The sequence below is a fragment of the Arvicanthis niloticus genome, chromosome 4, assembly GCF_011762505.2.
Source record: "Arvicanthis niloticus isolate mArvNil1 chromosome 4, mArvNil1.pat.X, whole genome shotgun sequence".
NCBI classification, from domain to species: Eukaryota; Metazoa; Chordata; class Mammalia; order Rodentia; family Muridae; genus Arvicanthis; species Arvicanthis niloticus.
Window position 1 is genome coordinate 117,561,044 of NC_047661.1, and position 23,619 is coordinate 117,584,662.

A 23,619-nucleotide genomic window follows, 5' to 3' on the forward strand; every position below is an offset into this window, starting at 1 on the left:
GCGCCGGAGCGAGTGAGCAAGTGAGCAAGTGAACCCAGTGGACTCCACCTTCCGCGCGAGGCGTGGATCTCGCTCCATCCTCGCTTACATAAGGCGGGCAAGCGCGCTCCCGCCGCTGCTTCCCCCCGCGCGGAGTGGGGCCGCGCCCTCCACGCCTCCTCTGCGAGCGCCACCCAGGACCCCCGCTCGCCCCACTCCTGGAGGCGACAGTCGCTGGGACCGTCGGCGGGCGGGCGGGCTGGCGGGCGGCAGCCGGGGAGTCTCTCCCGCACTGAAGCGCAAGGATTGGAGCCGGGAGCGCCTCGCAGGTTCGCCTTTCCTCCCACTCTTGCCACCACCCAATCCCCAGCGCCTGTGCGATCCTCCTGGGCGCAGGGACCCGAGAGCAGCGCCCGTTCGGCTGGCAGCGAAGCTGCGGGAGCGGTCGTGGTGGCCGCGCTGCGCCTCCCTGCACTTCCCGAGTGGGGGCAGAGCATTAGCAGGCGGGAGACGTCAGTGGCTAGGCGGAGTGGACGAGGGACCTTCAAACTCCTCCTCGGAGGCTCCTCTCCACCCCCTTTGGCCCCTGCCCTTGGAGAAAGTGGAGTGTGGCGCTCGGGCTCCTGTTATTTCTCAGGACTGCTTGGCGGTGGCCAGATCCAGCCTCCTGCCCGGCGGGGCTTTCTGCTGTTTGCGCGTCTCCTGGTGGCGTTCCCCTTTCCCGGTACACCTCTGCCAACGATGAGGAAAGGTCTGAGGGCGACAGCGGCCCGCTGCGGACTGGGACTAGGATACTTGCTGCAGATGCTTGTGTTACCTGCCCTGGCCCTGCTCAGCGCCAGTGGCACCGGCTCGGCCGCTCAAGGTAAGGGGGTCTTCAGGGCGCGGCGGTCACCTCCCTTTGCTTCTGTCTTTCCTCTCCTCTACCTCTATTTGTCCCTGGCGCTCCTTGCTTCATCATCTGCCTGCTTGCCCCCAATGGAAACCACTTTAAATCCCACTTTCCCAACTAGTTAAGAAACCAGATTTTTCAGTCTTAGCTCCGGAGCTGGGTGAGGATGGACCTGGGGTGTGTTAAGTGTAGCTGCTGCCTCGGTGCCTGTGGGATCCTGGAGCGTCTTTTGCACTTTCAGACCCACACGCGCACGGTTTTGAATAGTGTGCACCCGGAGGTTTCCAGAGGCACCGATAGTGGCGTTGTGGTGTGCGCCCCAATATGTGTAGTGTGTCGAGGCTCCCCGCTGTGCGCGGTGGCTGGGCTTGCAGGATTTTCTTCCACCTCCACTAAGGAAGTGTGTTCATTACCGCCAAGGACCCATAGGCGCCTGTGCCCCTAGACTGCTGATGGGGCGCTATGGAGATGCTCAATTCGCCCAGAAAGGACATGCTCCGGGTGTGCCTGCCTTTCCACTCACAACCTCTTCGTGTTCCTCTCCTGATAGGAGACCCTTGAAAAACTTCAAACCCGCAGCTCGAGTGGGAGACTGTAGTTGTTCACCCCAAACCTGCAACTCTCTGGGGAAAGGACGCTGCTAACCAGTTTATAACTGGCATTTTAACGCATATAAGCCTTGAAGTGTGTGAAACTCTGAGCAAAGCCAGGGTAGGTGGACAGTGGTCCAGAGTTCGGAATGTGAAAGGGCGGAGAGGAGACAGCTAGACTGAGGGTCATCTTGGAGGCTTCTTTCTTGTTCACTGAGTTTTAGGGGGTGGTGCAGCTACCAAACTTACCCAAACCAGTTCGAACCCAGATCCTTCTTTGCCATTTTTAAGAGATTTATTTATTTATTTATTTATTTATTTATTTATTTATTGTCAATAACCAGAAGGCAACACAGCTTTGCCTGGAGAAAGAGGCAACAATTCAGAACCAGCTCAAAGACCCTTCCGTTCCCTACACACACACACACACACACACACACACACACTCACATGTCTGGTTTGTTTCATTTCTTTATGAATTTGGAGGGTTTGGGAGGAGGAGCAGCAGCCCTGACTCCTTCCATGATGCTCACAGACTGGTTTATCCCAATTATAGCCTGCATTTCCTAAAATCTACAGGCACTCATCTCATGCAGGGAGGTGGGTGCTGAAAGCAGAAGAAAGCCAGCCCAGAGGCCAGGCAAGTCTGGTCCTCAAGAAGAGGTATGTGATTAGCAAGGCAGTGTGAATCGGAGATAGCTACTTAGGGAGTAAATTGTTCCTGCTACACTGCTAAGTGGCCGCGCTCATAAATCTTGCCTTCCCTTCTGGACAGATGCTTCCTATCCTTGTGGGTCAGCTCCAGTTTTCTTATGCACACGTCCAGAGCACATCTGACTGTGTTCAAGGAAATCTGTGCTAGAAAGCCTACAGTTCTTGAGAGTGGTCAGAAGTTCTCAGGACACAAGCCAGGGATGCTTAGAGGAGGATCGGAGGAAGCCTAAGTGGGCAGCCTGATTAAGGGTTATGGAATCAGCTGTGTGAGTCCTGCTGGAATTCCTTCTCATTTTTCAGTGCACAAAGGACTAAGCCATTGGGGGTGAGGGGCAGGGTAAGGGAAGGGTTTGGGAAAAGGGAAAGTTAAAAGTCCCCAAAGATGCCAAAAGGAGGCAGAATCCCTGTGGAGAGCTTACAACGGCCAAATTAAAAAGACTGGGTAGGAGAAGGATCGATGCAGATAATCAAACAGGGGACTGTAAGTGGATTAATATTGAAAGAAGGGAGCAGAAACTAAATGCTTTGCCTCCTGCACTTTTTCTTGGTCTACACCAGGCAAGTCAAAGGTTGAGGATTAATTCTGCTCTGAGACAGAGGGAAAAAAAAGCAGGTCTGGCTGGGTGTTCATATGAGGTTTTGCTGTGGATTTTCTCCATTTACTCTCTTTCAGGGAGAATAACATTTTTTTTTCTTCTCTTCAAATCACATGGTCTGAGATGCAGGACTCTTACTTTTATCTTTGTTACCCTCCATGTTCCAGAGCACCAGCTCGTCCTGTGTTATCTGAGAGACATCAAAGGAAGTGTAAGGCACAGAAATCTGCTATCAGCTACTGTCCCTGTGGCTGCTACTCATTAGCCAGGCCTGTTTACTACTGACCTGCTGTTAACACTTTATTCCAGTCACTGTAGGATGGTCTGGTAGGCAGACTCCCGTTTTCTTCAGCATCTCCTTTCTCTCCAATTTATACTAGAGCTCCCACACATACCCTAAAGGTACCATTTGCTTGTTCTGATGCATTAATGACCCCAGTGGACTATTCTTTTTTTTTTTTTTATGAATGGAAGTACATATGCAATTAGAACCGAGACATTCATTAAGTACTTTACAATGTGAGGAAGGTTTATCATCTGCTGGAGCAGTGCCGTGAAAATGAGAAGCTTTTGAAAATAGATCTCTAGTCGAAGTCAGCCCAGGGGAGGAGAAAAACCAACCGCAACACAGTTGTAGAAGAACAGAGCGAGTATTATTTATAAGTGAGGGAGTTTTGCAACTGTGGATTAAAGACAGACAGCAGTCATGTTAAACAGGTCCTTGGGAAATTCTCTGAGCTGTAGGCAACAACTTTCCCCTCTCTGCCCATGCTCTAATTGTTTCATTGAGGATTGCTGGGAAACCATCACTCCAGGGAATTTTCAGGGCTCCTGACTTCCAAGAATGAAAGATTTTTACTAGGAAAGGCAAGGTGTGTGTGTGTGTGTGTGTGTGTGTGTGTGTATTTTTGCCTCTTACCCTTGCACAGCATAATGTGTCTCTTATCTGCCACCACTAGTATTATGTGTGTTAACACCTCCAAATTCAGACCAGAAAATTATTAAAGTCTATTCAGAGATACTTCTCTTATTGCATAAATTTAGTGTTTTTAAGACAAGTAACACCTTTCTTTCCACCGAGGAAGAAAGTACTTTCATGACTTTATGCATGTTGGTGTTTTCCAAATTGACAGTCGGTTTTGATGATAACCAAGTTTGATGACTATTCTCTCATGTATGGCTCATCTGGAAGGACAAATTCATGCATTCCCTAGGGAGAGTCACAATAAGGAAAATGAGACAAGGTGGCCTTTGTTAGGCAAGTAATTCTGTGTGTTCTAACTTAGAGAACAATAAAAGTCTTCAGAGAACAAACTCTTCAAGCACCTGGCTAAAAATAAGTGTGGGATTATGGCAGAGTATGGTGGCTTACACCTTTAAGACTCCCACTTAAGGAGGCTGAGACATGAGGAATGTAAGTTCAAAGCCACCCTGTATAACAAAGCCAGATCCTGTCAGTAAAACAAAGAAACCATTACATTATAATAAACATTAGAGTTAAGCAGGGAAAAGATCATTTAAAGTGTCTATCTTTGTACCCTGGGAACATCATCACCATACCAATATATCTGAAACAACTCCCCTAAGGAGGTGAGCGAGGCCTGGGAGATGTACTAGGCTAACCCTCTTTGCTTATGTAGTGTCATTGTTGAGATTTAAATATAACTGTCCCCTAATGTGTGCTATATTCCTCTATTTGCATGAAAAGGGAGAGAGTGCTCCATTAGGCCTTAACTGCACATGGCACTTTTCTGATTTAGGTCATGGCTTTGCTGGAGCAGCAGAGGGAGTCACTCTAAGAAGAAACACTAGCACTGGAGGCTGTAGCCATTTCTGGAAGATGGTGTGGGTAGAAGCTGAGCCTAGACTCCAGCCAGCCTTGAAGTTTCAGCCTAGATCCCTTTTACTTGACCTTTGCATCTGTGCAACTTAAAAACAAATCTGTTCCCATTTCCTGCACACTACATTTTTGAGCTTATTTGACTAGAGTGTATATTAGAAGCAGCATGCCACAGTGAACAAGTCCCAGACAGTGTGCTACTTGTTGGAGAGTTAGACTTGAATAAAATGCTTTTATCATCAGGATAGACCTGCCAGCATATTACTTTCTGGACTAGAACAGTGTGTACAGATAGGTTCCTTGTGTCAAGGAGGCCTGGATTTTCCCATGAGTGATGGTGGTCGTGGGAACAGTTCCAAAACTTTTATACATAGAGGATGAATGGTATTTTATACATAAAAGATTAATTTGTTGGAAGTAGTAAGGAAGGGACCATTGGAAGTTGAATTAGTCTAGGCACATACTCTCATTCATTCATTCATTCATTCTTCCCACTCTCTCTCATGCTGGCTGTGAACTCATGAGCCACCCACCTTGGCTCCCACCCCCATCCTGTTACTGGGATTACAGCTGTGAGCTACCACGCCCATGATGGGAATGGGCTTTTCTTAAAGTTAAATTTGCATTTAAAAAGTATTACTTATATTCCAGTGCCTCCCCTACTTTGGTAAAGGGGACTGAATCCATGTACCTGTTTATGTTGTGATACCAAGGGCTATACCATGCCTCTATGGGCCCATGTCTACCACTTGGAGTCAATGACTATTTTGTCTGGCTTTGGGGATGTACAAGCTAATAATTGCTAATACCATGTGCCTGTTCTTTTAGTTAGTGCAATACATCATAATTCTTCTGACATCTCCTAGCTACATGACTGTGCTAGGTTATTTAACTATTCTGTACCTCAATTTCCTCACGTGTAAGATGAGAAACATATATGCCACAGGTCATACTAAGGCTGAATTAGTGTCTTAAATCAACTAGAATAATAGGTAGCTCACAGAAAATATTATTATTCCTTGGCTTCCAACTTGGCAAAACAGTGGCAAAAAGTGAGACAAATGCACCAGGCCTTAAATTTATGCAAACTTTATTTGAGTTTTAAAATTTAATTGCTCATGATTGTAGTAAACATATATAAAATAAACAATCATTGATATTTCTCTTTGCATGTTGCCTTCTGACCAACTCTTAAGACAAACTAAAAACTTCAAGGGGCCTTAATGTTTATTTTTACTTATAGTTAAAACAAAGATATTTTTCCTGAAAATCTGTAATTCTTATTTAAATTATTGGTAGTTAAGTTTTTCCTACAACCCAACTCACTTATCTTCTCTTTTCTCTCTCTTCCTTCCTCTCTTCCCTTCTTTATCTCTCCATTTTATCACTGTCTCTGACCCCCTCTCTTAATCAACATCGGCTTGAACCTACTATGAACTTTTAGATTTCCAGACTTCACTTGTAACTATTATTGCTCTTATCTGTGAAGGATAAGAACCTGAGACCTTATATAAAGAGTATCACTCCAGGATATTTTTTAATAGAAACTCAGTGAGAATTTTGTATTACTTGATTGAAGGTACATTTTCATGAGTAATTTTTAAATGCTACTGTTTTCTTATATATATAATTCTTAAAACAACATTGTAGTTTATAACTTTTCCTGTTGCTAGTACCTTTTTGTGTTGAAATTTACCCAAATTTTAATAAAAATTATTTTGTGCAAATACTTCTGTGAAGTCACAGAATCAGAAGGACTGAGTGTGCTTCTTCTACTCTCTGCTAGTTACGATCTGTCAAAACTCCTTTTTCTGAACATCTTTAAGGTATGTTGCAAATTATTATACTCTTTATAAGGAAAATATTAGAAGATATTAAGATATAACTTGAGAATTCATTGAAGTGTTTTGACTTGCATTTGAAATGTGGGTTTTCTCTCATTCTGAGCATTGTTGCCCCCACAGAATTCTACAGTGAAGTTTAGAAAGATGGAAAAGAACAGAGTAGAGATCAGGCACTGAGACAGTTTGTTCTTCTCTACATAGTGCTGAAGCTCAGTGACATCAATTAAAGTGAAGTTATAATTTAGGAAGTAAGCTACAGCTTTGAAAGTGCCTAACATGCAGATATTTGTCCTTACATCAGTATTAGCACCGTTTTATCAGCAAAGAACGGTAACTCAAAAGTGCTTTGTGTTGCAAAGTGAAGCATAACATCTGAAAACTCCAATGTTTGGGGAATAACCTCCTTTAATTAAACAACACAGTGAGTCTTATGTTCTCATGGAAGGGAAAGAGGATGAGGTGAACCTTCCTCACATTGACATTCCTGTTGGAGTTCTTATTTCAAATACTAGGAATAACGTAATGATACTAATATATAATATTGATTAATCAAATTTAGCTCCAAAGTTACAAACCTTATTTATCTTAAAATGTTGTGAGCATAGGAGGGTTTACCTTCATTAATCATTATGTCATGTGGCTCCTATGGTTAGTTTTAATTCTCAGCAATTATGAGAGCAGTAAGAAGCCTTGTAAGATGAACACATATTATCTTTTTGTCTAGATACAGATGCTAAACAGAAACTCCTTCATGACGTTTAACATGTTTGATGATGATTGCTCACATTTCTCATACTTAGTTAATGTCTTAATTGTGGAGTACTTGAGCTTAACTGTAATTTATTATGTTCTATTTTTTTTTCTATTGAAAAGAAAATCCTTGTATAGGAAAGTTGATTTTAAATAAAAAAAAATGTAGGCTGGTGCTTACATATTAAAATGCATATGTAATTCACTTATTAACTCAAATATGTCCAGGAAGATAAATGTAGACTTTATTCCTTCCAGCTCATGAAAACTAAGATGAGTTTATAAATTACAAAAGTATTATAAAAAGAATAATGTAAAAGTTTCTGAAGAAAATTTTTTCGTGTATAAGACTCATTCCCTCAGACAACAGAAGTTTTGGGCAATATGTTAGGCTACGTGATATAAAAATATTTCTAATCATTGGCAAAGAAAACTCAAGTGTAAGATTAAAATTAGAGGAAGGAGTGTTGAACTATTCTATTTTCTGTACATTTACAAGTTAGTTACTTGTACTTAAATATCCTAAATCACTATGCTATCTTTTTTGGAATAACAAGAACTGCAAGAGTCTTCTGAAGAACTCCTTTGTAAAGTAAGCAGATGGTCAGTCTCTTTGACAGATGCTAAAAATGATAGTCAGTGACCATAGGACTGTTACTGTTCTGTGGATTTGAGCTATCTAAAATCTAAGCCAAATAACTCCCAAATTATTAAACCGACAAAAACAAAAACAAAACAAAACCCAAAAAACCTTGACAACACATAAGACAGACAGTTATTAGAGTAAATTGTGGTAACTGGACATTGAAGATTAAGGGCATTCCATATATGTTTACTCTGTTAAAAGAAAAGTGCTATGTTGGATCCCCTTGGAGTAGAGACTGCAAAATGTACACATTGTGGCCACCCAGTGGAAGCACTCAAGTTTAGCAAGTAGCAATGCTGAAATCATTCTAAATAAAACAGTAATTATATCGCCTCTTATTTTCCTTTGCAATCTTAATTCTTCATTCTGGATCTTTATAAGAAGCTGAGAGGCTGTAACTTAAAGTTGGCTTAGGGGTTCAACATGGGGATGAAGGAACCTGACACTTAACCCCTCCCCACAGAATTTTTACCCTAGAAACCAGAAACCCATTTCTGTGACTGCTTTCAGGAGCAGAGGAGAAATGGAATTTTGTTGTTGTTGTTTATGATTCATTATTAGTTATATTTGTAATAGAGTCCTAAGATCGGTTTCTCATCATAATGCTGAAGTATATGACATAAAACTTTTATATAAATCATGTCTTAGTTTCTTACTCCAGCTGACATAGGGAAAGAATTTCCAGAGTATTTTCAAAGCCTTTGCTTTTTAAGAGGTTACATTTTCTTATGTACCTATTTGGGAAGGATGTGCTCCCACGCAGGAGTATGATGAGTGCTCTGCTGAGACCCACCAGTGATCTTTAAGAAATGTGTTTCTCAATCCTGTTAAACATTGCCCTTGACAACAACACCCTGTTGTTTCCTAAGGCTCACCTGCTTGGAAGAAATCCAATAGCATTATGTTGAAATTATATGGGAATGTTTTGCGACAACTGTCCTGAAAAAAATAATTTGCTTAAGTGGAGCTGACTTAATAGAATTATAGTGCATTGAGAGAATGTCATCACTGTCTGCCTCTCCAGGTATACTGGCTGAACTAAATGTTTATTTTTGTATCACTACTATACATACATGTATCTATCTATAAATAATGAAAAAGGACCATGGTTAAATAGCTGCCACTGACTTGCAGCAACAGGATTAGGAAGTGTAGAAAGATGGCTGGGAAAAGTTTGAGCTGCTTCAGTGCCTTCCCAGTTTCAAAAAGGAGGGGAATACTTCATTGAATTTATTATAAATCAAATGGAAGACTTGCATGTTATTTTAATTGAATTAAATAAGTAATTTTTCTAGAACATTTTTGCACAAAAGTTTTAATACACTAAATCCTTATGGAAAAGTAGACAAATAGATTATTTTTTTCTGAATATCTGTGTATAACAATGTGATTGCAATGTGCATATGCAGCATGTTTTGATGTTTTAGAAAGGAACATTTATTTTCAAACAGATTTGCCACTTACCCTTAAAAAAAATGCAACCTGCAAAAATAATTGTTTTATTTTTACTTATAAACCTCATTATCAACTGGCAGTTCTGATTTAATCACAGGTTTCTTAGTAAAAATTATTACATCCTATTTTTCAGAAAGTTGTCTTGGCAAATTGACAAGTCAATTCACTGTGTGGTGCAGAGGCTGTCTCATCTGATAGAAACAGGTTGTATCCTATTCCCAAGTGATGTCTGCTTTCTATGGCCTCTGGCCAACATATGAAGACCTTCTGGGTTTTCTTGTTATTTGGTTGGTTGGTTGGTTGGTTGGTTGGTTTTGTTTTTCCCATAGTCTTATGATAGACTCACTTATTGACTACAGTTGAGTGTCTATCTTCAGTAGAATACCCACTTCCAAGCATGAAGGGAGAACATATTTTACACAAGTTCCTGGATCTTTTTAACTTCTCGAAGAGAAGCATCATTGTTCTGGAAGTGCCATACATGAAGTGACTTTATACATGGGCCCACTGTAGGCAAGGTCTGCTGGACTTTTTTCCTGCCCAGAATAATGCAGGGATGGTTTGTTTCACTGATGAGAAATGGGTTGTGATTAGTTGTGGTTGATATTCTTGGTCTCCCACAGATGGCTTTATTTCCACTTTTGTCACACTATTCAAAGAAACTTTTACTTAAATGGACAGAGCAAGTTAACTGTATAGGCAGAAACATTGTTATAATGGAAGAATGTCCAGATTTTCATGCAGGATATGACAATAATTTGCTTCTTGATTGTATTAAATATAATAATAAATATTTATAAACACATCCACATGTCACTCAGTTGGGACTACTAGCATATATGCAGTTTCAAATTTTTGGCATTTTTGAAGCGATATTTTAAAAGTACTCAATTTTAGGGTTCTGGCAACTTTGTTAGACACATCATCATGAATTCATCCTCCATTGTTGACAAGGGGCTTTCATAGCAAAATACATAGTATACTGTGGAAAAATGACAAGGTAAATATAATTCCTCACAAGGTTTTGTGATTATAAGTCTAAAAGTTAATGGGAAAGGTTGCCTGTTTAATGCTGAATTGCAAAGTTAAAGAGAGGATCTTAAAGATAACAGCAGACTCCAGAGTCCTTTGGTTTATTTAGCATTCAATGACAGTCACTAAATTAGGGAAAGGAATGTTCAAACAACACACTTGAGGAAAAGTGATTTTTATAGAAAGGAACCATTTCTGCTAATAGCCAGTAACTGCACATAACCCCGCTGACATTAAAAGTCCATTAGCTAAGCCCAGTTTAAATACCAGCTGATGCCGTGTCGGCTAAATGTATGCTGGTGTGTTTTCATAGAATGCAGTAATAGCAGTTCTATATTTTTTTTCTAAAACTATGTACATTAAGTAAAACAAATGCCATCTGATAGTAGTAGCAGGCTGCTACTACACAGGCAAAGGTTTGTGATGAAACAAAAGTAGCAGTCTATATAACAAGAAGATAATACATGTCGGGGATGGCCTTAAAAGGGAGGCTTTGAAAGAAATCATCTGGAGGGGTTTGAGCTGACATCCTAAGGCAGTTGTTTCCATAGGAGCCTGAGTTCACATTCAGTCTTGAGAAGTTCATTTAGAGTGGAGGGAATTTTTTTTTTCCTGCTATTAGCTACAATGTTTATTTTTCCATGTGCTTTGAAAGGACAGGAAGCCCAGCCATACTGTGTAAGTGGGGAGGAGAATGAATGTTGGGAAGGGAGTAAGGAGACCACAGGTCTAATGTAACACTCACTAACATGGATAAATCATCTCTGGGTAATATTTTCAAAGCTATGGAATATGTCTGTACTATCAGACATGAAACCGAAGCTTCAAGTGCTCATATCACACCCCGCAACAGCAACACCAGTTCCTCAAATATATTTTTTCACCTTTAGAGAAATATCTAACAGATATTTTAGTCATCAGGAAGACAATAATGGATACTGTCAATTATTATGGAATCTGCGCATCTCTTGGAATCATCTGAAAGTATTCTCGAAGCCAGTGTTCTGTAACTGTGAAACCATTGTGCTGCTGAACGGGGCTGCTCAGTCATCTGATGTGTGAGTTGAGAAGTGGGCAGTAATTAATCAGCAGCTGTCATGTTCACTCCACTCTAAAGTACTAGGAGACCTCTATGCCCACCTCCCCCCTTCCCTATTATCAGGCCATTAGCAAAACCCAGCAGAAGTCAGGGGGCTGGAGTCCAAGGCAGCACATGACCCCAATCACACATGCACACGCTCCAGGAGCACCTCCCCAATCTTCACTTGGGCACTCACCAGATTCTCTAGACTTCAAGGTTCTGAGTTCTGTTCTCTGACCATAAACGTCGCAGTTTTTACTTATTTGTACTTTGAAATTAAGTATTTTTTTTAACATGTAAGTAAATCCTTTTAACATGTAAGTAAATCCTTGCATAACCCTATAGTTCTTGCAAAGAATAATAACAAAACCAAAAAGGCTTACGCTTAGCCATAGCAGAGATTTTACTTTTGTGTGAATAGATTCTTACACAAGCATTTTGTTAATAAAATGAAGAAATCCTCTTTGGTGCTGTTAACTGTTTTAATTCATTCCAGGCCACTGCCAATGCTCATTTTGAATGAATCGTGAGCCTACATGGTCAAAGTTTATGTAATGAAATTACTAACCAAAATCCTATTTACTGACATATTATATGAGGGCCTCAGTGAATCCTCTTGTTTTTAGTGTATAATTGAGACATTAATAACAGATGGGAGTATTCCACCATCCAGTCCAGTGGACTTTGATTTTAAAATTTCAATCTATTTTTATGACCAAAACATATTTATATGGTTATTTCCATAGATGGGGTTTTCCTTTTGTAATGTATGAAATTTAATTCTATTGTGAATTGAAAAAAGAATGTCATTGTATTTAGCTGCATAATAAATGTGTAGCCATCTACAAACTTGTGTAATAAAATTGAATTATGTTGAAAATATAATAAGATGATCCTAGATTGATTGAAATAGGACAGTTATTACATTAGTTTAGAGCAGTTTTTAGAAAAATAATCCTCCGCTATGTAAGAGACTGTTGCTTTTTTGGACAATTTTTAAAGTATGCACCTCTCTTGGTATGAACTACATTTTATAAAAAGATCGAGTAAGCATATTCCTTCTAGAATTGTATTTGTTTATGCTTGCATCTATCTTTACTTCAAATAGTGTCTACACTGAGATTTATGACTGCATTCACATAAGTGTGATCTTTCTCTCTCACTTTCTCTCTCTCCTTTTCTCTCTCCAGTCTCTAACTTTTTTTCTTTGACTGTCAGGAAATTAGAAACATACTGTTTGCCTGTGTGTGTACACCTGTGAATGTTTGCCTGCATCTGTATGGGATTGGATCTGACAATTTTCTATTTGAAGAAATCTATAAAACAAGTCAAAATTCAAAACTCATCCATGTCTATGACCAATGGGTTTTCTGTGGCAACGGGTACTGCAAATACTACCAGTCTTTCTGTGAGTACCTAGGCCAAGATTAGTAAAGTGTGTTGAGCTTTGTATCTGCCAGTTACATACAAGTATAATATCTTCATTTTCCTTCACACTGGGAGTATAAGATGAATATAATTGTTGTACTGATGTCATAAATCTGTAAGGAGGAATGGTTGTGAAACGCAAAGGACTGGGGACAGCTCTTGGCACTGGACAAGCACTTAGTGCACTTTAGCCTTTGTTATTGCTGATGCCATTTTATTCTTATCATAAATGTCTACATTGTGTAACAGGTTTCATTTGGCATTGCTAAAATTCTATGACAAGAATGAAAAGACTGTGTTCAGTTAGGATTAAAGCCAAGTAGAAAAACAGCTTATAGACCAACCAAGGTGTGTTTTCAATGGCACATTCTTTAATAAGAGATTGGCACATTTTAGAAGCCATGTTTTATACCAAACTATGAAACTTTTACATTAAAATACTTTGGAAAGCAGCAAATTTGCTTTAATGTGAGTTTAAGAACAAATTTACTTTTAGCTTATGAATGTGTTTGCTGCGTGTATGTGCACGTGCCTCTGGAGGCAAGAAGAGGTCACATGATACCCTGATACTGGTGGTTCAGAGTTGGAGCCTTGTTGGGGCTGGGAATCACCCCTCAGTCCTCTGCAAGAACAAGAATTATTCAGACATTCTGACATCTCTTCAGCCCTAGTGATAATTTTTTTAAGTGTCAAGTTCTGAATCTATACAGTTGATAACTTTAAGTGAAAAATACCCATTTATTCTTTTTAAACTGTACATTGCTGTGTTTGTAAAAGTGGAGGTTAAAGATTAAGAAAAATTAATTACTGAACTCTTCATTTTGGCTAATATTTAAACTCTTTCTAAAAGAATAGAAACAATTAACCTTCTTCATTATGTCAAAAGTTTTAACATTACAAAGCACTTCCTGATCATAGTATAAAAGCAACAATTAATTAAACTAAAATTTCCAAGCAAGGCCAGAGAGTTCCTCATACGTTCAGAGTACATATGAGGATAAAAGGCAAAAAAAAAAAAAATTAATTAGATGTCCAAACTGTTCAAAGTATGTTCATGTGCAGTGGAAAAAAATCATCTGTGCATACACTGAAACTGGTCTCTACTTCATTTAATTAAATATTTTAAATGGATTCCAGGAGAGGCCAGTGGAGCTCGCTAGTTTCTCACTGGCATCCATGTGCAACTTGTGTTCTATGAGAGTGAAAAAGAACATATACAAATATAATAGTCCTATTTGAAAACAAAAACTTTTTCAGTGTGTAGTTAAAAAAGGAAAATTTACAGTTGGTTAATAATGACTATATTTAAGAAGACTATGGGTAAAGGAGGATTTTGGGGCTACAAAGAATACCCAGCATTGTATTTTATTATTTGCATGTGACATTGTTAATCTTTGTGTTCTTTTGTTTTATACCCTTTGAAATGCTTTATTATAATGTTTAAACAAGAAAAAACATGAAAACCATATTTTTCATAATATGCACACTGAATAGGAAATGCACAGCCAAAGAGACCATAGTTCTAGACTATAGTTCTAGTCCCCTTAGCAACCACAGCGGGATGGATGCGGATGGATGGACTCAATGAATAGAGAGCCTTAGGAGACACAGGTCTGTTTGTAGTTTGCTCTATACAGACACAAGGTTTAATGACATTTATCTTTAACCCACACCTATGCTAACCCTGTTCTCTAAGTGCCATTCTAAGAAACCCTCACTTAAAAGAAAAAGTTAATAGGAACTCTATAATGGGCAGTGAAATGCCTTCTCTACATAATTATAAAACTTCTTATCTTCATGGATCTTACTCTGTTAAAAGAAGCCGACAGACACAATCTGGAACATTGTTGATTGATTGGACAGTTTCTTTGGGCCTCATCACTATATATAACAATTACTTTGTAGTAAATCTTTGGATGATTTCCAGGAGCAAAACACACAGTGACTTGAGTGTTGAGCTTATACTTTTGATTTCTTCTTATATATATCTGTGTTGCTTTACTAAGGTAAAATCAAGCTTCTCAATGTTGTTATTTGAAACACTAAGCTGTCTCAGAAACAGTCACTAAACATTGCCAACGGCTTTCATTTAATTTTTTTTAAATCAGTGTAAACATTACCTATTTTTCCACAGAATATATGATTTACCATTATTTCATCAAAAGTGTAGAGAAGCCATTCAGAAATGCAAGTCAGTGAAAGCAGAAATTATTTCTAATATTCCTATATAATTATTTGCTAGCAAAAATTAAATACATTCAAGCATTTAATGGTGTTGTGTTAGGAAAGACACATACTACCTAAATATGGTCACGTGTATCTATTACACTGAAGTAGAGCTTGTTTCTTTGCCATGTCCCTCTGACCTGCAAAGGGAAATTAGGCCAACATAGCGCCCTCTGAGGAGCTCTTTCTCTTCAAACGCTCGCCTACATGGAGGTTCGAAATTTCACATGGCTGGCAGGATTTGTGCTTGTACTTCCTACTGAACTCTTACAAACTTTTCTGTGGTTATAGTCTCCCCACACTGGGCACCAGCTGTTATAGTCTCTGTGTAACCCTAATACGACAGCCGCTCCCCCAGCCTTTATAGCTAGACCCTTGTTTAGCTCCAGTTCTCTTTTACTCCTTCCTTGGCCATTCATTTCACGTGCGCCATCTTTTCTTCCTGGCTCCTCCCACCCACGCTGTTCATTTTAGTTTTAGTTCACTCCCTTTGTAACATGACCTCTCCTACCCAGCTGGGCTGCTCTTTTCTTTCTGTGTTCCCAGCTAGATGTCAACACAGAGTCTAATCATCCCCTGGTCCTGAGCACACAAATTAGGATTTGACACAAGGGTAGTAAGTGATATCCTCCATTTTTAAATGTACTGCATGAATACGAGTGTTTTGCATCAATAAGAATGTGGCTTTCTTTTTTTTCTGACAATTCACTGTGGTAGAATCAGCATCTTTTCTTGTATCTTGATTTAAGAGTTCCTGAATCAAATGAGATGCCCATGAGTATCTGGTTGTAAACCCAGATAGACTGAAGACTGAGTATCTACTAGCCATTAGGTACCAACAGTTTTACTGGGGCTTTCAAATGCCCATATACCAAGGGCAGATCCCCACACAGTATTAGCACTGGAAACTGATAGAATGTTCAAAAGAGAGGACCTAGTTGAGGAAAGCAAGGATATTGGCTTACCAGTCATGTGTTCTGGGAATTCTCTTTTCTCTTTTTTCTCTTTCTCCTCTTTCTGGTCATCATGGGGCAAGCAGCTATGCCCCATCCCTGTATTCCCCACAACCATACACTACCTTATCAAAGATCCCAAAATAGCAACATGGCCAACTGACCATAGACTAAAGACTTGGCAAGCAGAAGGGAAAATAATTTTTTCTTCCTTTAGGTCGATTATCTCAGACATTCTACCACAGTTATAGAAAGCTAATAAAATAACCAAAAGGTTAGTTTTCTTCACCTTAGAAACTCATTCCCATTGTATTTTTGATTTTTTTTTCCCTATTTTTCATGGCTTTGAAGAACTTTGATTCTCTGGCATATGAAACACATAAGCCTCAAACAACTATATACAAGCACTTTGAGCACAGCTGGATTCTCAGTGACTTAGTTTGCTGCAACAGAGCTGCAATTAGGAGCTGTGGAGGACTGTAAGCCAGAAGTCCCAAAGATTGCCTGAAAGTTTTCCCAACTGTTCCCTTGTTGATATTGATAGTAAAACCTGACTTTCCAATTAGTTAAATTTTGTTTTATATCAGATTATTGATGTATCATTTACTGATCTAGTATGTATTTCTTATTTTTCTCTTTGGTGTGATATGGAAGCTGGACTTGTCAGATGAAGGGTGGTAGTCCTTTAGAGACCCAGTCTTGAAATTCAATACATTTGCATCATGCATAGTCACTCTTCTGTAGCTGGCTCTTGTCTGAAGATAGGTTTACTGTGATCATGGATGTTTTTAAGCAGGATATTTTGGTCTTTAGACTACAAAATGGTATAGTGAAACAAACCATTATTGACTCCAAAGTTCTTATAGGCACCGGATTATGCTATACGTCTAGCAAAGAGAAAATATTAGCTAGGAGTAGCTCCCTAAGACTACAGTAAACAAAGCCCCAACTTGCCCTGGATAATTACCGAGGAGATGTATGTGGGACATTTAACTGGTGCTGTTTGTAATCAGGCAGTCTGAAGCTTGCCTTGGCATAGAGCAGAGGAAGTGGTAAGGAGACAGACCTGTAATTATCCACAGCAGGTGCCCATAATGGAATGCCAAAGAGATGGTCAAAGAGGCAAACACTACTTCAGCAAAGACAGTCAATTTAGACTCAAAGGCATTTAAGGTTTAAAAAAAAATGACTTGAGAGCAGTACTAAAAGAATACTTCTTTGTAGACAAAGAAAAACATAGTAAACTCTTTAATGGAAATTAACCTCTTCCCCTGAACACCTAATGTTCTGAAACAATGTTTAAAGCTGAGATGAATACTGGTTTTAGAGAAGGAGGGATTTAACATCAAACTTTTCTATGGTTCTTAAGATGTTTACTTGTGATATAAAAATGTTTTGATCTTTGTGCTCTTAAGGGACATTTGAAAAAATTGAATGGAAGTAATTTTCATGACTTCAAAGACAGCAACTCTTGGTTTCATGACCATGAACAGTCTACACCTCTTGTCAGTTGCTGCATCTTTCTGTGCTAACATATTTTAATTTTAACTTTTTACAAAAGAAAAAAAAATTACATTCTGAGGTGCTTAAATCAGTCATTTGGTAAAGTATATGCAATGAATTATGTAATTAACTTACAGAAAAAATGTCACTTTGGTAGTAAGTCTCTTTAAAGAATTTCACTTAGTGGGGTTATTTTGGGGTTATTTTGATATGGAAATATATTTCACTGTTTCAAAAGTAGAATCTATGATAATGGCCTCAGTGCTATTTTGTGCTGTTGTTTGCACGTCTGTGTCTAGTTAGGGTATCTGCTGTGCTATAATTTTCTCTGAAGTCTTTTATTTCGTGCCACTATAAAGTGAAGTAAACTTTTGTAAGGAGTATTGTTTTTCTTCCTCTCTCCCTCACCTCTCTCCCTCACCTCTCTTCTCCCATCTCTTCCCTCTCCCATCTCCTCCCCCTTCAAAATATGGGTACGCTTTGGTTGGTTTTGTGCCATGGGTATCTCAGGGGGAAAAGAGACCACATGGTAGAGAAAAGTATGGTCATGATAAGTCTGCTTAAGTTGGTTCTCAGATGTGTGCAGCAGATACTTAGGGGACATTTTTCTTGCTGCCTGATATGGACTTTACATTTATCACTATAAAAACAACTGGGGAAGCCAGCCCTTCATTGCATTGGCCAGGCATCTCTTCAGCTCTTACAGTAGTTTTATGTCAAGATCTTGCCCTACTTAAAAGGAAGATGTAAAGTTTATTCTGGAAGTTTGCCAGAACAGACCAGCCCTGAAAAATGTGAAGGGTAAAGATCTCTGTAGCTAAGTTAAAATAAACTTATCACAGCTGACAAAAGTTATGCTTAGGATAACACTACCTAAAAATTATGGATCCTCGTTTCTGAACATCCCATTTTTGTTCAGAAGAAATGCCAAATATGGGAGGCATTCAAGAATTATCTCAAAGAGGGTAGAAAGATACAAAATGAGAGGAAATAATGACTTTATGATGTCTAACTCATCTATATATTTTCACTACTTGACTTTCTTTTCTTTAGATTGCTGTTACATTATGCCTGACATTAAAGCACAAGTGGTTAATCTAGACTTCACTATGTATCTCAGTAGCTGCTTGAGAACTTGACCTCTGAAATTCAAACTTCTCTAGGGATTAAGTTGTGCCTGGGATTTTAGCCATGGAAGTTAGACTGTGTTCAGGTATTTTAACATGGTATAAGTCTTTCAGACTCTGATGATTCAGTTTATATTTACTTATGGAAGAAAGAAAAAACGTCTAGTATAGCTAAGATTAATTTAATTCAGGAAGCACTGTTGTTTTGGTCCATAGACATAAAGGAGATAGAACAAAACAGGTGTGTGTGTGTGTGTGTGTGTGTGTGTGTGTGTGTGTGTATGTGTATTTGTGCATTTGGAGATTAGAGGAAAATCTCAGGATCATTGCCACCATGTTTTATTTTTGAGATAGAATATCTTCAACATATTAGAAAAAGCCAGATAGCTAGGCTGGGTGGCTACTGAATCCTAGGGATCCACCTGTCTGCTGCCTAGAGCAAGAAAATCACAAGCATGTCCCAGCACACCTGTTTATTATATGGCTTCTGTGGATAATCTCAGGTCCTTATATTTCACACATGCTCTTTACCAACTGGGTTATTTTTGCTAAATGCATTGCTTGTCTTTAAGAAACTTCAAAACTTGTTAGGGAGACTAGAAATTCCAAAAAGGTCTGTAAGGTCATAAAATGGTAGGTTGGTGTAGCAATAATAGAAGTTAGTTTGGAATCAGAGACCATCTTGGTCTTTTGCTGGAATGTTCTACTGAGGTAAAAGCTGAGCGTAACACTGTTCTCACTCAACATGTAGAGTCTCCTGGTAAGGTCCTGTTAGAGAGAGCATGTGTCATGTCTCAGTGTTGTTCATGTACCTCATTTCATTTTCTTCTACTTTCAAGTTTTAGAGCATGTGTGCACGTGCGCGCACACACACACACACACACACACACACACACACAGCTTTAGGCTTCTCTTTTTTATTGTTCATTATTTACGTTGAAGTGAGGAGTTACAGAGATTTACTCTCTGATTTCTTCAGTTGCTTTCTGCCTTACTCTCCTGGGGACTACATTCCATTTTGGAGTGCAGAATGAGCCTCCAATCCAAATTTAGCTGTTTTATTACCTACTCTATAGCTAAGCCACTTAGCCCAGACGTGACCACATTCTCTGCAACAGAGTTTGAGTTTGTCAAGTGGTTCAGGTTGGTTGTCTCCTTATAAATGCAGCTTTACATTTTTAAATTATGTGTTTGGAATTTAAGTGATGGTCCCCTTGGTACTCACATGTTTATAAAATGATGTAAACCCTGGAGAGGATGACTATGCAGGGATATTTAAAGGGATATTTCTCTATTCCTTTAAAAGGTCCATGAGGGGAAGGACTCTAGTGTATGGATCTCCATGGGTGGGAAAATTGATGAGTTAAACATAACCCACCTGTCGAACTATTTTGACATCATTTCTGCAAATTTCTGTATTTCTTCATGGAACACAAAGTTGAAAAGACAAGAGGGACACTGAAATTTCGTTTTGAATTTGAAACATCAGACTATTTGTGTCCAATGTTTCATAAATAAGTTTTAGAATATAACCAGATAGTTAATCGATGCTTGGTTTCAATGTGACAATGCAGTATTTTTTGTTATGATTTCTTTCTTGTAGCCCTATCTTTTGGTGAGCACCTTTTAACTTTCTTTTTCTAGTATTACTAGAGTAAACAGTGGATAGGATGCCAATGAATGATTCCAAGACTCTGGTATTTTCCAGTTTTAGACAAGTGAGTGTTAAAAACAAAAATGTGGAGAAAATGTGGGCGAAGTGTATAAAGCGAGTTCTGGAGACAGTATCAGCCTCATGTGATACAGCTTCATGTCAAAACTGTTTCATTTGGTTGAATTAAAAGTAAATATAAGAAAACTTCTTTATTTTCTTGCTATACCTTACTTATATATGGGTACCTACTCATGTGTATGTCAACTGTAAGTGAAGGTACCCATGGAGCCCAGAAGAGAGTGCTGGACTGCTGAGAAATACAGTGGTTGGGAACTTCCTTGTATAGGTGCTAGGAACAGAACTCACATCCGCCATAGAAGAATCAAATGCTTTTACACTATGAGACACCCCTCTAGCCCTCTGTTCCTGGAAGTTGATATTTTAGAGGAAAAATGAAATCACTGTTGAGATTTGACTCTGGAATTTCCTCCAACCTCTTCAAGCTGAGAACTTGGTGTCCAGCTTGAGGCTCTGTGTAGAAGGTTATGGAAACTTTAGAAGGCTGAACCTCTTAGTTAGCAGCAGATGCATTTTAAAGAAGTGACTCAGCCATAATTCATCTCTCTTGATTTCTTTGCTTCCATTCATCAGCCATGTGAGGAAGCCACTGCTGTGTATTCTTGGTCAAGTCCACTGAGCTCTTTACCACGCCTTCTCTGTTGTACTGGGCTAACGTCTTGTGCCAAAATGATTTTTGCTTCATGAATTGTTCAGGCAGGAATTCAGACTTGCACATACATACAGATACAAAATTAACATGTACTCTCATCTCATACTTTGTCAAAGGAAATCTTCATAACTTTTATAATCAATTTTCCTCAATTAGCACACTAATTGTAAAATATGCAATTTAAAGATTAAGTACACTTGCATAGGAACTGAGTTTGGTTCCAGCACCCATGTGTGGTGTCTTCTGACCGTCACACCACTGCACTTCTGTGCACAAACCCACAACTATATGCATAATGTTTAAAAAGTAAAAATATAGCCTTAATAAATAAGAATTTTTATAAAGTATATGAAAATAGCAATTATAGAATTAATCCTGAATTTCTTTTTGTTTCTTTTTTCTTTTTTTTTTTTTTGTTTTTTTGTTTTTTTGTTTTTTGTTTTTGTTTTTTGAGGCAGGGTTTCTCTGTGTAACTCTGGCTGTCCTAGAACTCACTCTTTACACCAGGCTGGCCTCAAACTCAGAAATCCGCCTGTCTCTGCCTCCCAAGTGCTGGGATTAAAGGCGTATGCCACCACTGCCTGGTCTGAATTTTTGTTACATGCATCTGTACAAATACATATGTTGGTAGAGTTGTATGCCTACTTATTAGCAAGTTAAAATCCATGAAGAAAAAAAACAGACTTGAGGATTACTCTAGTATTTAAAAAAAATAAGCTTACCACACAATAATAAGAACTCTTTCTTTACTGATTCCATCTGGTAGCATTGATTAGAAATATTAATTTGTAGTTGTATATCTTTGTGTTTAAATGTGGCAGGCAAGCTCATGCAAAACAAAGATAAAGATGATAGGATTATGTGAACTGAGTTTACTTAAATTTCTGTGTGTATATGTGTTAGCCTGCATGAGTATGTGTGCACCATGCGCATTTGGTAGTTCATGCAGTCCAGAATACTGTACTGGAGCCCATGGAACTCACTGCTATATGGGAGTTAGAAACTGAACCTGGCTCTTCAGTAAAGCATCAAGTGCCCTAACCTTCTAATCCATCTCCCCCAGATGCCTTATTCACTTTTCTGCTGCTGTAAAAAAAACCACCATGATCAAAGTAACTTACATAGCAAGGAGTTCATTTAGAGCTCACAGCTCTGAAGGTGAGTCTCAAATCATAGTGGGGGTCATACAGCAGCTGGCAAGAAAGCATGGTTCTGGAGGGGTAGCTAAAAGCTTATGTCTTTACACACAACTATAGAAGTAGAAATTTAAGCTTTCCCCCAGTCAAGCATCTCCTCCAATAAATCCGCATGTCCTATCCTTCACAAACAATTCCATCAACTGGGAAACAGGTATTCAAATATATGAATCTATGGGGCCATTCTCATTCAAAGGATGATGGGATTGATTTATTAGTATCATCACTTGATAATATTTTTACTAAAAGCTAGGATTGTGCTTCTAGTAAAGTTATTTTGGTTCATTAAAGTTAATTTGGTTCAAATTATTGTCTTTTTAGTGTTATGTTTTAACAGACCAAAAATTGAGCTGTTGACTATTTGTCTTCATGAGAATATTAGTAAAAACAATTTTTCTTTTGTTGTTAGCTTGTAATATTGATGAGAGATTTAGATCATTTCCACTCCATAAGTAAGTCTCAAGCAGTATGTAGCAAAAGCAGCACCAAGAAAATGCTGTTTCAACTTCAGCAAATAAGAAGGCGTTTTGGAGCCATATTCAATTTTTCAGTTGAATTAGCTCATTATGAAATGATAGGGAGATAGTTTGGTGATAATTACTTAAATGCTTGTTTTAGTTTTACATTGATTTACTAATTAGAAAGGCATAGATATTGCAAATAGTGAATTTATTCTTGAATCAGTCGCTATCAACATGTCAATTACTTTAACCTGTTTTTGATGGTTCCTTACTTTTCAAAACACTATGACTTGGAAAACTCAGACTTACTAGAGAGCCTGAAAAAAAGTTTGTATGTATATTTATACATCTCATGGGCAGGCTCCTTAGAGTATTTCTCTCATCAATTTCATTCTTACTGCTAAAATTTATTGTCAGTATAGCATCAATGAGGTCCATAAAGGACAAGATGTATTATTATGAGAGAGGCATAAAGAGCTCATAGTTTATTGCTTATGTTTAGTCATTTTTTGCACACAAAGAAAAGTTACTGATAATTACATCTTTTCAAAGGATGTCATCCTACAGAACATTGCAAGATCAAGTAATAACTTTTTAATCACAAAAAAGATATTAGGTTGGGCTCATGGTGTTTTTAGAATTTCATTCACTACATGCATGTCTTTGAAACATTGCTACCTTTTAGAAAGAGAAAAATTGTTTCACTAAAACTGCGGCCCTCCGACCTATACCAATAAACAGCACCCTTCAGCTATGTACCTTGAGCCTTGCATCCAGCAGATTTGGGTTTTATACTTAGTGCAGAAAATAAAATGGTCGTCCTCAAGTACAGATTGTTTTTGAAAAGTATATTAATCAAAACTTGTTAAACAGACATACAAACTTGCACTATGTTTTGATATCTTTTCTACCATTCTTGTTA

General features: G+C 38.6%; 1 protein-coding gene across 2 annotated transcripts in view; it reads left to right on the top strand.

Annotated features, from left to right (window-relative positions):
• The first annotated feature begins 520 nt into the window (after positions 1 to 520).
• Positions 521 to 23,619, top strand: part of Unc5c (unc-5 netrin receptor C) — a 338,360-nt gene continuing 315,261 nt past the window's right edge. For both annotated transcript variants that reach the window (XM_034501256.2, XM_076933307.1), the window contains exon 1: positions 521 to 844. In XM_034501256.2, coding sequence (XP_034357147.1) covers positions 721 to 844 — 124 coding nt within the window. In that variant the 5' untranslated portion in view covers positions 521 to 720. The remainder of the gene's footprint in view (positions 845 to 23,619) is intronic.